An 18,725-nucleotide genomic window follows, 5' to 3' on the forward strand; every position below is an offset into this window, starting at 1 on the left:
TCCTACTAAAATTTAGTAGGATCTGAAATCCTTCTAGGGCAAGTCGACATATCCCAATTTGTTCTAGGACAAATTAGAATTCCAATTTACACTTGTTAAAATCCAGGGCAAATTGGAATTCCAATTTACCATAGGAGGATTCCTGATGCTGCTGGATTCCAATTTTCCCTGTAACTTGTACATATATTCGTACAAATTTGCAATCAATACATTTAGACAATATATCCTTATGTCTGTCTTCAATTTTTTTTTTATAGGTTAATGGATTTAGCCAGAGAAATGATCAAAGAATCATTACCTATTAAATGTTTAGAAGCAATCATTCTTGGCATGTATCCTGAACAATCCAAGTAGTCAGGAAAGATAACCATTTATTTTTGGGGGTTTTATTATGTTTATATGGATCAGGGACCAACTACTTCTTGTTTAGCACCAAATAATTCAATTTTTAGTTTACTTAGCCTTAGGCCGTGTGAGCTATTGTCATCAGTTGGCATCCATCGTCATCTGTTGTCGTTATCTTTTCTACAATAATCTTCTTCTCACAAACCATTCAGTAGATTATTACCAAACTTGGTGACCTGCATCCTTAGGGTGTGTACTTTAATAATTGTGTCAATTATTTACATGGCCACCATTGCTATTTTTAGATCACTGGGGTCAAGTCACCAATTTCTACATATATCTCAAAAACTATAAGAGATATTTGAAAATCAACACGACCTCCTTTTCCTGTTGTCAGACCACTCCTTATTAGAGTTATTGCCCTTTTAAAAGAAGAATGGCATTTTTTTGCAGTTTTTAGCCTATATCTTGAAAACTATAATAGGGAGAAAAAAACTTTCAATTGGTGAAATGATCCTTATTATCAGGCGTACAAAGATCTCCATTGGGTCTAAGTTGTCAGATGATTCCTTATTACAGTTATTGCCCTTGAAAGGGGAAAAAGAACTTTTTATCCCTTATCACTAACCACTTTTAACATTTCCATTTCTTCACATGTTAAAAAAGTAATTTTCAAAGTTTCACTGTGAATTCCCAGGACAAATGACATCTTAAAATTGTATAGCATTGCAAAGCTGGGAAAATAAGGCTTTAATATCATTATGCTAATGGTACGATGATCGTAGAAATTCTTCACAAAATTTGCTATCATAAATAATACTGAAAATCCACATTTTTACCTTTTCTGCTAACTGACAGCATGGAGGCAAATTACTCACATATGTAAACACTATTCATACACTTTTGTAGTAAATTGCAAATTTGATTTTAAAGTACACATTCTCATCTTTATTTTGACTACTTTTGATCAGAATACACACACAAATAATGCACTTACAATGTATAGATCTAAGTTCAGTGTGTTTTTGGTACTACATAGGGGATGGCCATTTGACCCGGAAGTGGTTAGTGAGACCATATCTTGAAAACTATAATAGACAGAAAAATACTATCACTTTATGGTAAGGCCTACAAAGCTATCCATGGGTCAAAGTTGTAGACAACTTCTTTCTTGTTATATTGTCCTTGAAAGGTAAAAAATTTTTTTTTTTGCAGGTTTAGATAGATATCTTGAAAGCTAAAATGTATAGAAAAAAGTCTTTTAATTGTTTAATTGATGAAATGATCCGTATGAGTGGTAAGGCCTACTAAAGGCTTCATGGGTCAAAGTCGTCAGACAACTCCTTGTTAGAGTTATTGCCCTTGAAAAGTGAAAAATGAACTAGGTAAGCGATATAGGCTCCTAGGAGCTTCTAGTTGATATGATTAAGTCTTCTGGTTGACATTTTTATACAACCACAATTTTTGTGGTTGTATTATGTTATGATGCTGTTGGCGTTACTTTTATGGTTTCCATGTGATAACTTTAGTTTTAGTGAACCATGAAACTTCGATGTACATTTATTGTTACTTACCGCTGGAGGAAGCTCTAGACAGGTTTTAGGATTATACAGGGATGTAGACAGATTTCACTGTATACAGGTCAATGATAAACATGGCATTGCTAACATTTTCCTTAGAAGATTTAGATTTCTGACCAATGGAATGCTAGGAGTCGAGAGATTTCCAATAAGTTTTAAAAGTGTGTTTAATGGTAATGTCCATCGTCATGTTGTTTTGGGTGTGTACTACAGTGGCAGGTGGGGGTCTATTGGTATGAGCCGAAGAGAGGAACTTATGTATAAACCCCTTACATTTAAGGTAATTGATATTAATGAGGATCAGACAAGATCAGACTGTCATCCAAGATTTGTATTGTCAATTTCATTTCTACTATCAAAAGTTGTTAATTTCTGTCACAAACTTTAGGGGCATTTTTCACATTTGCAACTTTGAAAATCTTCTTCTCAAAATCCATTGCACAGAATTCAATGAAAGTTGGCATTTATGTTCCTTAGGGTATCCCACACAAAATGATTATTGGGATTGTTGATTCATGGAAAAACATTGCCATTGTTACTAAATATAGAACATACGGGTCAGATGGCAGTTTTTTTGCAAATAACTCAAAAACCGTTGCCTTTAGCAAATTTCTGGCTTGGGGTAAAATTGTTAAGCATCATGAGAAGAACCTATGCCGAAATTTTCAAAACCATTCATTGACTAATGTAGGAGTTACAACCCCAGAAACAGTTTTTTTGTTGTTTTTTTTTTTCACATGTACAACTTTGAAAATATTCCTCTCTAAAACCATTTAAGATCATTGAATGAAAATAAGCATAATAGTTCGTTAGTGTATTGTGCTCAAATTGACTGTTGTGATTTTTAATCCGTGAATAGATATTGCTGCCTATACTAAAATGGAACTTAGGGGCCATAAGACAGGTTTTTGAAAAAAATTCAAAAATTGTTGCCTTTAGCAAAATTCTGGTTCAGGTCATGAAAATGCTATGAAAAACATTTCCTGCATTTGACAATTTAGTTGATTTTAACTTAGCCTGTCTCATTCCTCAAGTTTTTCAAATAAGCAAATGGTTAACCAGGTGAGCGATTCAGGCTCTCTTGAGCCTCTATTTAAATTGTAACAATACAGCTATGATACTTATACTATCTTTTCAATTTTATAACATTATCATATATGTTTACCTAAATTATGTTGTTTATTGCTTAATCAATTTGATACAAACTTTTCTTACATCTAAAAAAAAAGAAAAAAAAAAGTAAGTAGGAGATGGGTAATAGTTATTAGTTTTTTGTATGTTAATGTTTTTATGGATATATTAGCTTAAAAAAATTGATATGTTATTTTTTCTTCTTTTTGCAATGTATATTATATTCTATAGATTATGATTTCAGAATTTAGCTGATCTTGTATTTGATTTTGAGAGGTCTTATAACCATTGTAAGTAGTAATATTATCATTAAAATCAGCTTCAATAAAAAAAATCACACTGTGACTTTTTTGGTAATACTCAAATTTTGCAATCATTATTTATTATCCCACATGGAGGGGACCTTATTGTTTTTTATATGTTTATTTTTTTTTAATTTTTTTCTTCCGGTGTCTTGTTTCAGATGTCGCCCCTTCATCATTTTTCTAGTTATCATTACCAAATTTGGACCATCGATAGACCTCATTAAGAAATTTTACAGGATACAGGATGAATCTATAAAGGATTTCATCCTCCCTTATAGAAGTTATCTCCCTTTTATTGATGATTTTTTTTTTTCAACATAGTCCCCCTCTTCATTTTTCAAGATATTCTGATCTTATGTTGTCAATATGTAGAGGTCATCATGTGCTATATGCAGATGAGGCTGCTGTGGATTCTATCATCTCTAAGATTTATGTCCCTTTGAGACAACTTCTTTCAATTGTTAATATCTTAAAAAACGATTATTGATTGAGTCAATTTGAAAATGGTTACAAGTATGCAAGTAGATGACCTATTGAGTTAACATAAACATGTATTCCTCATGGGAGTTATATCTCTTGAAATATCATACCTAATTTTTGAAGAATTCGGAGTTGTAGAGACATGGGACCTTTGCCAATGGTCTTTGGTTCATGTGACTTTCAAAGGTCACAGAGTGCTAAAAAGCTTTCTCACTGCAAACTTCAGGCCTTGATATTAAGAAAATGATAAAAAAATAAATACATACATGCATCGTATGAAATGACCCTGTCGATAAGCTCTATATTTTGAGCAGTCCTACCATCTGTTCAAAAGTTTAATTGTTTCACAGTCAGGTATGTGACCTTGACCTGATTGTATAAACTTGATCTTGTAACGGTTTTCAAGGTCAAGTGATTCTTAGGTGTATGGTCAAAGTCACATGTCTCTATGACTTCCGGTTCTGGAGTTTGTTATTGCATCAAAATTCGACTATTCATTGTGCTCACAATGATCTCTGAAATTGCCCAGTTTGTTAACATGTTGTACATGTTCTGCAAATTATTATACTGTTTTTAGATTTGAGATGTCTTGTTTTGGATCTATTGAAATTTTAGTATTTAAGAGCAGGGGTATATTTTTCAAAATCAGATACACAAATAATTTGTAATTATGAAAGATCTACTCAAGTACATTTGTTTGACACAGTACCAAGGACAAATATTGAAAACCAATGTAACTACAACAACTTGAAATTTTCATATTTTACAATGGCTTTTTATCAGTACCTATTTAAGAATTGATATTGCATCATTTTTTGTTGGAAGGGGTCATAAATCATTTTGAAGGTCTAAATGAGCACATTTCAAAAATCAAAGTTTCAAACCCCATATTTCATACTTGTTTTTGATAGGTAGGGACATTTAAGTGCAAATATTAAAAGTTCTTTGAAGTTAAGATTGTCACATATCAAATGAAAGGTATTTAGCATACATCGGAAATATCAATGTTTTGTCCCCCAAAAATGGATTGGGTGGGGTCAATGAGTTCAGAAACTAAAATGTTATATTGTTAGGTTGTTGCATATCAAATGAAAGGTCCTAATGAGTTCATCACAAATATGAATTTAGTGTTTTGGGGTTGATAAGTGCAAAATACTTTAGTTCATAGAAAGTAGGGTTGTTGCATATCAAATGGAAGGCCATCAAGTGTACATATCAAAAATCATGATGAACGCCTTGACAATTGCATATGACAAGGTCATCAAGTGCAAAAAAGGACATTGTTGTGAAGATTTAGTTTGTGATTTACCGGACAAAAGGACTTAACACATACATTACCAGGTGAAACCCTTTCAATTGTTTTACAAACAATAATACTTAAAGTTATGTATTTTGTATGCATTCCTATTGGACACTGGGGAAGTACATTTCTTACAGAGTTAATTTTTTGCAGTCTATCATGAAGTAAAGAAGATGAAGGTTGGATTGCCAGCGCCACATGATCCACACAGCTATGAATTTATAAACTGGAAGGTAAACTTAATTTGTATACCAGCTTTGTTGTTCTCATAAAAGGCCCCATTAAACATTTCTGAGGCTCTTTGTTTTTTATTATATGACCACAAAAAATTTGCGGCCATATAATTGTCTCATGCTGTAATTGTCGTCATTATTGTCCAGTGTCCTTTGATAATTTGGTTTCCAGACAATAACTAGAATACATAGGGTAAGTGTATGGATATTTATGCAATCATGCCTCATGGTTCCATACCTCAAAAGGAAAGCTGGGATTGATTTTGAGGGTTATGATTTGAACTATTTAGAAATAAGGGACCAAAAAGTGTCCAGAAACAAGTATTTTCTTGATATCTGGACAATTACCTGATTATAAGTAAATAGATCTCGATGCAATTGTAAAACAGTAGGAAGGCTGGGATCAATATCAGTGGTTGTGAATTGAACAATGGAGGAATTAGGGGCCCAAAGCAAGTATTTTCATAATAATGTCCAGACAATAAAAAGACTGAGTGGATGGAATTTTACATAATTATACCACAAGGTGCCAAAACACATAAAGAAGGCTGGGATTGGTTTGAGGGTAGTGAATTTAATTGCTGTGGGATAAGGGACCAAAAAAATGGCCAGAAATAGGTATTTTCATGATATCTGGACAGCATATTAACTTTACTACCAGTATAAGTGAATTTATCTCTATGAAATTGTGCCACAAGGTGCTATGCCGGATAATGACTTGCATTGATTTTTTGGGTTGTGACTTGGACAGTTTTGGAATTAAGGGCCCAAAAGTGGCCAGAGGCAAATATTTTCATGAAATCACTAAGTGCCATACCACAAAAGGATGGCTTGGATGGAATTGGGGGTTGTTCATTTTTCACATTAAAACTTGACCAATTTTACCTAAAATTGATAGAATTAATGTGTAGAAGAGATTGTATGACTTACTTAAATAAATGGATGCCAGAGGCTATCTAAGCTTCTGACTGGCATTTTTTTAAAGATTAATCCTCTGAAACCACAGATTTCAATGTTTTGAAACTTATAGGGTGTTGATTTCAATGCTTTCTACACAGGATGCACTTTTTCAGCCTCAGGATGCTCAGCGCGTAGCAGTAATGATGTAAGTATACAGACCTCTTTAAATGATTTACTTTTTTCCACTTGACCAAATGATGCAACCACATGATATCAAAATTTCCAGGTGAGTGAATCATACTCTTTGGTTTCTAGTTTCAGTTTCAAGCCATATCTTGAAGACCATAATAATAGATAGAAAGAAATTTAATTTAAGTTGTTGGACAACTCCTTATTATAGATTTATGGGCCTTGAAAGGCGAAAAGGATGTTTTTTTTTACAGTTTTTAGCTAATAACAAGAAAACCTAAGAAGAAAGAAAGAATCCTTCTGTTGAATGAATTATCCTTTTAGAGAAGGCCTTCAGAAGTCTTTGTTGCATTGAAGTTGAAGTTTCTCAGGAGAATGGCATCCATTGTGAAAAGATTAGTTTTGAACTTGGGAGATCTGTGTGTATATTAAGTTAATCCAGCCCACCCCACCACATATGCAAACTAACATTAGATGATTTGATTAAAATCCTGTTGACTATTCATATTTAATTTGATTTTATTGTCCATTTTTGTAGACATTGACTTTAACACCAAGTAAACAAACCAAAAAAGAAATGACCAAAGACCTAGAACATATGGCAAAGGAAATAAGACTGAAGGTAGCTATGATACAAGTTATAGAATCTTATAATATTTGTCGTACATATTTGGATTTCAAGTTAAAAGTTGCACACAACTCAAATGTACATATTTTACTGTGAAGAAAGTTAGAATTTAACTATTGTTTTTGTTCATGTATAGCTTTTTCAATTGAAGTTATGCTATTTATTTAGGCTAGACTGAATGTCATATGTCAGACGGAAATGTTTTTCCCATCCATGAAGGTAGACATTTTGAGGATATTTTAAGCACATTGTTACATATGAAGCATTTTTGAGCACTTATTACCTGTATATATAAAGTTATAGTGTGACAGTAGATAGCATCAAATGTCTTTTTATCTTACCTTTATCATAGGTTCAAGTCAGATATCACTTTCCTACCATTATCCATTGTCTGTTAACTTTTTCACATTTTGTAATTAGCTACGCAAAAAAAAACCTTGACCAATTTCAATAAAATTTGGCATGAATTGTGTATGGAAGAGCTGATGATAAAACAAGATACCCGCCAAAGGCTATCTTAGCTTCTGATTGGCCGAGATCAGTTTCTCAAAAAGACACATTTCAATTTTTTACGTAAACAAATTTTAGATAACTAGTAAAACAGCCCTCCATGGTTAGGGACCTTGGCTGCTGCTCTTGTTAAAGATTAATTGTATTGAAAATGAAGTTTTAAATGACTTGGAAAAATGTGAAACCCATTATATTTTTTTGTGGTTTATATATAGGCACACTTTAATTCTTCTGAGGCCATGCCTGGTATAACACTGTATTCAGCACGTAAGGTACCTCAGTGAGTGATGGTTCTTTAGTGCAAATCATTTTTTTGTGAGATATATATATATATATCTAATGTGTGTTTGTTATTGTGTAATGTGTGGTTTTCTTCTCTTTTTACATCAGGATCATAACAAACTATGCTTGTGTGGTGATCACATAACCAAACAGAAAGCATCTCAAACATTTAGGAATTAATAACAATGGGGTTGAAAGAAAACCCCATTATTATGATATAATTTTAGATTTTTAAGATTTTGAGGGATTCATGGAAGTCTTTGAATATTGAAATGTCTTATTTGTAAATTATTTTTGCTGTAAGCATCTTGATTATTTTATAAAAACTGTTCAAGTTTTAGGATGTACATAGAAAAGGAAGCAAAGGCTTCTTTTGGGGGAGTCTTTATTTTTCAAAAGCAATATGTTTGTTTGTAATTATGAGTGGATGATAGTACACTGAGTTTAATGTCATATTCTGCTGATTTTTGTCAGATTGCATCTTTTAAGCTCTTGAACTATAAAACACATGTAGATAGCTAATTACAGTAAATTTGAAAAAAAATGACTAGTGAATCAACATTTCTGCATTTAAAAAAAATATGTAATACTAGTAATCATAATCTTGTTATCCATGATATATCAGTTTTAAAGAAGTTCCATAATATTTGCCTGTAAACCATAATACCCAATCTATTAACATGGACATCACTGATCAATAACTTAAAATGAATGTGGTCAATAAAAAAATCAGATGGTTGTATCACCAATTGTAAAATTGTTTCATTGACTCATTTTAAGGTAGATCAAACCCATTACATGGAGCATTCTTTTCTGTCCTCTTGCAAAATCATACTGAAGTATGTATTTCATTTTTTATATGACTGCAAACAAAGTTTTGGGTCATTTTGTGGTATCTTTGATGTCATCACTGGCATCCATTAACTTTAGTTTATTTATGAAAACTTAATGAAAACTTATCCAATCTTTTTGAAATTTTAACACATTGTTCCTAGAAACATAGCTCCACAGTTTTTGGAGGTTTTTGCCCCTCCCATTTTGGAAATAAGGGGCTAATAGGGGAAAATAGATGTTATCTTTAGAATTTTAGAATTGATAGTAAAAGCTTTTCATTGATCTGACTTTTAGCTCTTCTTGCTTAAAGGGTGCGTGGACCATTGTTATCACGTTGTGTCCATCATCTGTTGTCATTAGCTTTTTTTCAAACATGTTTTTTCTCTGAAACTGCTTCATCATTTGGAATGAAACATGGCATGATTGTTCCTTAGGGTATCCTGCACAAACTGAATGTTTAAATTTTTGAAAATGTAAAAAAAAACATGGCAACTGTTACTAAAATAGAACATTTTAAAATACACTTTTTTCGCAAATAACTCAAAAACCATTGCATTTAGCTTAATTCTGACATGGGTAATTTTGTTCACCATCAGAAGATGAATTTATGCCAAAGTTTTCAAAATGACTCTTCACACGATGCAGGAGTTATGGCCCTTAAAATAGTTTTTTTTTTTTTTTTTTTTCAAGAGTACAACTTTAAAAATCTTCTCAGAAACTCTGACAAATTCAATGAAAGTTGGCTTGATTGTTCCATAGTGTATCCTGCATGAACTGATCATTTAAACTTTTTCATTGGTTGAAAACATGGTCGTCATCACTAAAAATAGAACATAGGGGTCAAAATTCATTTTTTTTTTTTTTTGCAAATAACTCAAAAACTGATGAATTTAGCAAAATTTGGCTGGGGTAATATTGTTCATAGACCTATGACATTTTCAAAATGATTCTTCAAGAACTGAACATTTAAACTTTTTCATCAGTTGAAAAAATAGAATATAAGGGTCTAAATGCTTTTTTTGCTCATTTTTCCTCAACTATGAAAGAATAATGAAGATGAAAGCGACTCCTAAGATATTCATGATATTCTGAATTGACTGACAGTATTGAAATTTTTGTTGCTGAGATTCCAATGAATTTTGGTTTCTGTAGGAAATATGGTATTCTAAGTTGAATGATGATGATGAAAAATTGTATTTGACGCCCATCTTTCTGCTAACTTTTATACTTCCTTTGATTTCAGTGATATTTGGTTTTTATAGTATATTCTCCTGAGTTGAATGGGGATGATGGAAATGTTGTAATGCCATGATTTAACTTCAGGTTATGTTCTTTTTCAGCAAATATATGGTGGGCTAACCCCCCCCCCCCCCAAACCTGTTGGGATAACAGAGTAAAGGGGACCCTTGCCAAAAATTTTTTCCAGACAACATTTCCAACATTTTACAGTGCCTTAGGTACTCTGTTTAACTTTCAGCATTGGTCAATATATGCTCTTTTACAGCATTTTTTGGGTAAAATGTGGTAACAAAGCATGTACTTAGTTAATAAGGCATGGTTTGCCAGGTGAGCCATTCAGGCTTTTTATGATTCAGATGTGAATCTGTTCCTTTTGAAATTCTGTTTTGAATTTTTGTTTACAGGGTTGGGTAATCTTTAACTTAAACTTTTTGGAGTTAAAGGGCAATAAAACTTTTTTATTCTGTTCTGATTTAGAATTTTTTTTATTGGATTCCTTATGAAAATTCATGTCTGTTTTATCAATCAGGTTTCAGTAATCTTTTACTTTAAGTTTCAAAGTTATAAGGGGTCAAACAATATGTTTTACTATTTTTTTATTATGAAAGAAATGACCAATCAATCAATCAATCAATCTTTAAGTACTAGTCCACATAAAATTCAGATAGTACCAATGATAAAGTGATTCATGGTGTAGAAAAACCCACCAAACAAACGATGCTTTTTCAGTCTACATATGCTACACAGTCATATAACGATAATCATTTCTGCATTCAGATTTGCGCTTTTTAGAAAAACATACATTTATCTCCCACTAAACCAAATCACGAAGGATAACTCCTGGAAAGTGCAAATTTCATGTACAGTCTATATAATTTTTATCTCAGTAGCGCAACATCCAAATGAAAATCTAAAACTGGTTATGTGATCGGTAATTGTTTCTGAACAAGAAATAAGTCTGAATTTGGTGGGTTTTTGACATGCATGAATCGCCTTCTGTCTGATTTTTATAAAGACTGATATTTAATTCCTCCTTTATAGAGATAGGTAATCATAGTAACATATTATAATACCAAATATATACATGTACAATAAGGAGATGATAAGCAATTGAACTGTCACAAAATGTACAAAAATAAATCTAATAAATTAGTCAGTGAACTCAAGTGAATTGAAGAAAATTCTAGATGATGTCACTATGATCTTTGAACAAAGTTTGACAAAACATTCAATGCTTAAGTTGGGAAATGCATAATTAAGATCAGAAGTACGTCCCATCAAAACGTAAAAGAGTTTCTCTTGGTCGTTGTTGTATAAATCATCAAAAAATTGGAAAACAGGTATGCCAAAGTCGTTAAGGATAATATACCAGAACCAGTCACCTTTCTGAGCTGATATATAACAAATAAGATGAAATGTCTTATAGTGTCAAAGTATACACATCCACATTTACTGCAGTTTTTCAGGTCTGTCTTAGAAATGCAAGTTATGGTTTTAGCGAGAAAATAAGAGTTTTGTAAGTCCTTGCTTCATTTTGCCACTGTTCATCCTATGAAACTATTGCTGTTGCTTAAAGCATACAAAGTCGGTGCAATTGTCCATCCAGTCAAGTCGTTGCAACCGCACTCTGCCCATGGAGCAACTGGGTTGTGTGCCCCAGGTGCTGAAATATTGCTGCTCGGGCATTAAACCCCAACAATTAATCAATCAATCTAGAAAATTACCATTGAGAAATACAATTTTCTCTTCAATTTTCTCAACAACAACAAAAAAACCACATCTCTAGTTTTAAATAATTTTCTAATTGAATACAGCTAAATTTACCTTTTAGTAGTTATGATAAGTATTTAATGTTGGTCTCCATGGTGACAGTTTGCAAAAATAAAAATTTCTGCTAATTTTGATGGCAATTTGTTGTTTAGAATTATTTTAGTTATTGTCAAGAAATTTGAAAGTTTGAGGTTTCATACGGACAGTGGCTCTTAAAAATTGTTACAATCTACTTTCTTCCTCATATTAGTAAAAACAGACTTCATTGTCACCAGATAATTTTTGTACCTTTTACAATTTATTGATTGAGAGGTAATGTTTTTTTGTTTTTTTTTCATACACCCACACAAAAAGTTGTCATATAATGCATCTGTTAACACATGGTTTTCTTTAGATAAGTGTTAAATATTAGTGGGGTGATCTTGACAACATTATAAAAAAAGTGGCAAACCACAAGATTTGAATCAAGTTTGAAATTTATGTCCATACTTGTCACAGTATTAAGCTAGTCCTGCAAATCATTTTATTATAGTTATTTTTACCCCCACTTTTGGAGTATATAGTGATAGGTGTCTGTCCATCCTTCCTTCTTCTTCCATTACAAATGGGGGGGACCCATCTCTTATACATTACTCCTCCTATATCACTGAATGGAATTGAATGAAACTTTCACAGAATCTTTGTTACATGTTCCCATTGTGCACCTCCTATTTAGATTTTGATCTGAATCAATCTTCCTCATAGCAAAAACTTTGTCATTTGTGAATATGAGGATATAGGGAACCCATCTCATATTCGTTACTCCTCTTATACCACTGATGGAATCAAATAAAACTATTTCAGATTTTGATCCAAATCATTATGGAGGTCAAAAGGTGCATGTTATCAAATGGGGGAGTTGGGGTATCAAGTTAGTGAGCATTGCTCACAGTGTTTCTAGTTCATTATCAGTTGGTTATTAATTGAATTCATAGTAGGTATGTGAGTTATTAATTGAATTCATTATAGGTATGTTAGCAATAGGGTGTTTCCATATTTGTTATGGCTAGATATATGGCAGATTCTGTCATTTGTTTAATACTTGTACAACATTTTTACAGGCTAAATCTTATAACACCTATCAGAGTCAGTCTCCCAGAAAGTCATATTCTACTGCAGAATTTCCCTATGAAAACAGCGTTCAGAAAAGTTTGAGAGAGGCAGCTAAAGTGTATAGATCGTAAGTTATGTGACGAAAAAATGGGTAAATTTCTGATGTATCAGAAACCTAAAAGATGTGAAAATGCTGGACACCAACCACATAAAAAACAAGGGGAATTCTTGACATCACCCACATAAATTTAAAAAATCAGGGAACTGACATATCATGAAAATTGGGGGACTAAAACAAAGAACTATTTGTGTAATTCAAGCTTTTTAAAAAATAGCTCTGAATCAGGATTGTAATTAATTCTGGTATAGGATGAAATTTCTTAAGAACTTCAAAATTTGAATTGCACTCTATATCCATTATGTCAATACAGTAAGAAATTCAACATTTCAAATTATGGATTACTGATGAAATGGAATGAAGATCAGGACACATTGGACTAACAAGAAAATTTGTGGCAGAACTTGGTATTAAGTTTTAATTTAGCATATTAGAGAATCCCAATCATTTCTGTTTTTAAATTAGAACTAGATCATGTCTACCAATCTCTTAGGTTATATTGCATTAATTCTGATTTTTTTTCTAAGCTTATGCACAAAACCTTTGAAGACTAAAGGTGAATAAATGTTTTTTATACATACTGCAGCATTTGAGTTTCTTTAGAAAAGTTTCAAAAGTGTCCGGCACTTGAATATTATTTGTTGTCTTGTGCCAGCTGGTTGTCAAAATTCAAAAATCAATAAATGAAGTAAACAAAGTAAAAACTAATCAACTTGCTCCTTTACATAATACATTTGAATAAACTGATGGGCAAGAAACAAGCTATCTTTAAAGGCTAAAATACAATGCTCTTTTTTTTCGGCCCTATTTGGCCCTCATTCTCAATTGATCAGGACTTTTACTCCTAATTCAATCTATCATTTGTGATATGAAACTAAGTGGTTCAATTTTTACTTGTTATTGTAAAGCAACCAGTAAAATGTTTGTTTAAACCCCCTTTTGGCCTGCTATGCTCGAAGGGTTGGGAATTTCACCCATTACAATAATCCCTGCTTCACAGACTTTTTATGGTATCCCATTTCTTCATAATGATGCTTTTTGAGGCCCCTATTTTTGTATCCCCCGTTTTCTAGGGATGGTAGAGAGCTAAATCCATGGATTTCTCTGCACTTTTTGGACTAATTTGACTTGAAAAAAATGACCATTTTTGGTGCAGTTTGATATCCTGCAGGGGAGGTCCCAGAGAGGGTTATTGTGCCTCTCTCTTTAGGGGTTGAAGGGGATGGAAGCTCCTCCACTGACAGGAAAAGCTGGATGCCTAACAGCTTTGCCAAATAGCCTAAAAATTGTTCATTAGCTATATTTTACGGATTTTCTGACCGAACCATTTAACACTGATTTATAAAACATTTTAGCCCAAAAAATGTCAAAAATGCATTTTTCTGCCCTTTTGAGGCCCCCTGCTGTCTCCATTGAAACCATGAACCAATCTCTGCAATCTCTGAAGACACTTTGCCAGTTAATACTTCCACCAAGTATGAGCTTTTAATTTTTGTTGGGCTAAATTTGAATAATCTAGAACATTTTGAATTTTTTTCTGGAATCACTTGTGTAAAAAAGAATGACACATCAGCCAAAACAGGAAAATTACTGATTTTGTGAAACCATGTGGTTCAATTTCATAGGCAATGTGTCTAAACCGTAACGCAGGTTTTACAGTTCTAATGTTGGTGTTTGTTAATTTACGTTCATTTCCTGGGAAAACAAGTGGGAAATAGTATAAAACAGTACACTTTTACCTCTGAATACAGGCAACTGCTTTTAGCTTTATCATTGTAGCACCAAATGCTCATATTGCTATATATATTATCTAAATCGTCATTCATATCTAAGCAATTTGCTTAGCCTACCTATTTTCTCAGGAAGTGACTGCAATTTAAAAATGGTGTTAGAAAAACAGTGAATCTGCATTAGGGGTTAGATGTGATAGGGATCTGTCCACCTTTACTAGAGTAATTATGCAGACACAAAGAAAATGTTTGTTTTCTTTCTTGGCCTCTTATTTTTTAAACAGTCATAACTATATTGATAAGTATGGCAGGAATAGATTTTTGTGGTATGGAACTTTGTTCTACAGTTTCTTAGTGGTCAATATACAAATATTTGGGTTATTAAGTTCACTCAGAATGTCTATGAATGAATGAAGATCATAATAATAGATCAGAAAAAAATTTAATATCATAATTAAGTAGCTGTCTTTGTAAGAATCATGCAAAATCTGAAAAATGTGATACACCCCCCAAAAAAAAAAGCTACGTATTTTTATTTTTGTAATTAAGTTGTTTTATGGGTGTATATTATGAAATGTGTAATTATTCATTTCGATCTGTCTGCTCTTAGGAGATAATCAACATTGAAAATCCAGTTGATTCTATTGTATTTGAGTGTCATTTACCGAGTTATCTCCCTTAATTTTGAAATCTGCAGTGCATTCTATACAATTTTTATATCCTATGAGCATGGGTTATATGAAAAACCAAATATTAATTTCTGTTGACTAAAGCATTTTAAACAAAATATCAAAAATAAAAATGTGTAGGCTTTCCAACCATGTATCACATTTTGCATGATTCTTAGCTGGAGTGGTACTTAGTATGTGGGGAAATTAAATTTGAGTGTTTTTCATTATTTGAAAAAACAGTCATTTTTGTTCCATGGGGAAAGGATATAGAAAAACCAGTGTTGGTGCATCCTTCTGCCCATCCGGTCACACTTGTGGGTGCAACTCCTCCATAAATTTTTTCTTGGTGGATTTTGTTCAAATTTTGTAGGATTGTTCGTCATCATTTGTACTTGAACATATGCACTGCCATTTTGATTCAACAAGGTTTACAGGATAATAATAGCATGTCTTATTCATATTTAATTTGACATTATTTTTTGGCATTTATTTTTATTCATTGATAACTATTTAATATACATATTTTATATTTTTCAGTCAAACATCAATTAATGCAGATTCTATGAAAGTTTCCACCAATCCTAAGGAGTCTTTTGCCAGTACCAAAGAATCTACAGACTATCAGTTACGGATATAACAATCCTTTTGTTAGGCACCGACCATTTTTATACTGAGAGTGAGCCTGGGATTTTTTTTTAAAATTTTTTTTTATTCAGCCATTGACAGAAAAAAATAATATGATTCAATATTCCTCCCATTACTTAACAATGTAGATTTTCAAATAAAAAAAAACTCAAGCTGCTGCTGAAAAAAAAAAATTCCTGCTTGTGTGAAAATTTTGTTTTAACTTAAAATGAAATCCCAGCCCCCCTCAGTGGAGAAGATAGTCTGTGCCTTATTATTTTATCTATTTACAAACATGTTCATTTCATGTTAATGCTTAAAAAACTATGTATGGCATTTCCATCATATCAGTATTGAGACAATGAGTTTATCATTTATACATTATTGTTATGTATTCCTATGTATTTATGAACTGTTGATAGCATTACCCTCTTGACATAAGATATGTTCAAATTTTAAACCAATTGACTTGAACATTTGTGAATTGAGGTACAGATCATTTTCTTCTCAAGGGTTTGTGGGGCTTGGGATTTTTATGTTCAGTTAAAATTTTTATTTGTATATCTACATTATTAAAAACGGTAATGGGGAAATTATTGAATTATAATTTTTTTTCTATCCATGGCCGAGTAAAAATTTTCTCAAATCTGGAATTTTTTTTTTTCAAAATAATCCCAGCCCACCACCCTTCAATATAAAAAAGATTAGTGCTCAAGTAGTCAGTTATTTTTATATGAGACTGCAATTTTTTAAAGTTCTTTCACCCCTTTCATTTTGTCTTTATCAATACATTTGTTCACAATCCACATTAAGAGCTGCATCAGTATGAATATTGTGTACATACTTTTCACAACTGTTCATGGTTCCACATCTGCAATCATATCAAGCTGCCTCCTGCAAAACATAAATACTTATAAAGAATGCCTCAACTTTTTAGACTAAATGACCCTACGACTTTGTGGATGCTGAGACTTACTTGGAAAAACTTTGTAGGAACTTTGGTTGCCACCTTGCATTGTAATATATTCTTTAATGTGTCGTTTTTAGTAATTTTCTTTTACCCCTAAGTTTTGATTTCCCACTGATTGTTCCTACATTTCGTAGAAATATTGACATCAACAACTCATTAACTGTGCAATTGTTTCAATAATACATACATTGTTTATTTGTGGGATTTGGACTTTTCTCAGTGGCAGGGGAAATATGTTTGTATGTGTATTTTGATAAGCTATCAGGTCTTTTACCTGTAGTGAGGTTCATGTTTTCAGTTTAATGTATGCTTATTTATTAAATTTGATTAAATTTGAAGCATCGTTGTTTTATGATAGGTTAAATAGAAAGTGCTACAATACTTTCTTATGTCTCCAAATATTCCCTTTTTATACAACAGCAAAAATTTGCAGTCATATATTGGTGTGGTGCTGTCGTCGTCCATAGACACTTGGTTTCCGTGTGATAATTCCAGTACTATCTGGTTGATCTTTATAAGACTGTAATCCACAAAAGAAAGGTTTGTACTAATTTTGGGGGTTATGACTGTAAACATTTTAGAATTAAGTGCCTAAATGGTGCCTTAATCGGGTATTCTATAGAATTTAACTATATAACTCCAGTAAAAGCATAGGAATGACTGATTTCATTCCATAATATTCTATACCACAATGGTCAGACTTTAATTGATCTTGAACTTTTCAGAAATTATGGGCCAAAAAAAAGGGTCAGAAACATGTATTTTCTTGATGTCCAGACAATAACTTGACTATCAGTGAATGAATCTTTTCTAGCCAGGGGCTAGGCGCTCTGCCCAAGGCAACTGGGATGTGTGCCCCAGGTGGTGGAATGGGGTACCCCTGGCGTGTTATATGCTGGGGTTGTCAGGCTATAATACGGGAAACCTGACCGCAAACCATAGTGGTGCACCGTGTTGGGAAAGATGCCACGTTCACGAGTAGGAACCTTTGTGCTCCGCCACAGGAGGCTTAATTGCCCGACCCTACCCATCCCTTCCTTTCTAGTGGCAATCTGAATTTGATCGACCCTGTTGCCCTTGTTTTCCACCCCTTTTTCATTTTATCATCCCTTTCATGTTCATCGCCTGAATATTGCTGAAATATTGCTGCTCCGGCGTTAAACCCCAACAATCAATAATCAGATGATGCCAGAATGTGCACATTATAGACTTTCATTTTGAAAGATACTTTAAATAGGGATGTAATATTGTGGGATTTTATTTTCAACTATTGACTGTACACTGTTTTTCTACATAATTCTGAATTTTTTTTAAAGAAAGTTTATTACTTTACTGCAAACATTCTTTTTGAACAGTTAAAATGTACTGTTCTTATATTTACAACTGATGTATATGGCCACTTACACTCTTGTGGTGTCAAAAATGTTGTATCATTTTCAGGTTGCCTAGATGTTGTCTGCTTCAAATCATTGTTTTTCTGACTTATTTCTCTTTGAATTTTATGTTACAGTATAAAGACAATTACAGTACACTGACTTGACAAAAATATTTACAGTGAAAATGTGAGGCTAATAGTGCTTTTAAACCTCATTTTGATCATTTTATCTAGTCAGTACACTGTACTCTTACATGTATGTGTCAGTTTCAAATGTTTGGACAATCATGAGCAAATGTGTCTAGAAAAGAAATAAAAAGTTAACAACAACTTTAGCTATTAATAGTTATAAGTCAATCAATCCATTACTACTGTACATTTTCTGTATTGGGGTTGGACTATTGGTATAGGATTCATGC

At 32.6% G+C, this 18,725-nt stretch overlaps 1 protein-coding gene across 3 annotated transcripts in view; it reads left to right on the plus strand.

The window, feature by feature from the left end:
• LOC148623501 (tubulinyl-Tyr carboxypeptidase 2-like) overlaps nucleotides 1–18,637 on the plus strand; it is a 22,164-nt gene extending 3,527 nt beyond the window's left edge. The window contains exons 4-11 of one of the 3 annotated variants that reach the window (XM_088565347.1): nucleotides 258–332; nucleotides 2,034–2,205; nucleotides 3,301–3,346; nucleotides 5,295–5,374; nucleotides 7,002–7,085; nucleotides 7,817–7,873; nucleotides 12,827–12,945; nucleotides 15,875–18,637. In XM_088565347.1, the coding sequence (XP_088421473.1) occupies nucleotides 258–332; nucleotides 2,034–2,205; nucleotides 3,301–3,346; nucleotides 5,295–5,374; nucleotides 7,002–7,085; nucleotides 7,817–7,873; nucleotides 12,827–12,945; nucleotides 15,875–15,974 (733 nt within the window). In that variant the 3' untranslated portion in view covers nucleotides 15,975–18,637. Of the gene's footprint in view, nucleotides 1–257; nucleotides 333–2,033; nucleotides 2,206–3,300; nucleotides 3,347–5,294; nucleotides 5,375–7,001; nucleotides 7,086–7,259; nucleotides 7,311–7,816; nucleotides 7,874–12,826; nucleotides 12,946–15,874 lie in introns of all 3 variants that reach the window. The other 2 variants (XM_088565348.1, XM_088565349.1) reach the window with 2 other exon arrangements.
• The last annotated feature ends 88 nt before the right edge of the window (nucleotides 18,638–18,725 follow it).

The sequence above is a fragment of the Perna viridis genome, chromosome 2 (genome assembly GCF_037379345.1).
Source record: "Perna viridis isolate PV_CMFRI_1.1 ecotype Kerala chromosome 2, ASM3737934v1, whole genome shotgun sequence".
In the NCBI taxonomy this organism is placed as follows: domain Eukaryota; kingdom Metazoa; phylum Mollusca; class Bivalvia; order Mytilida; family Mytilidae; genus Perna; species Perna viridis.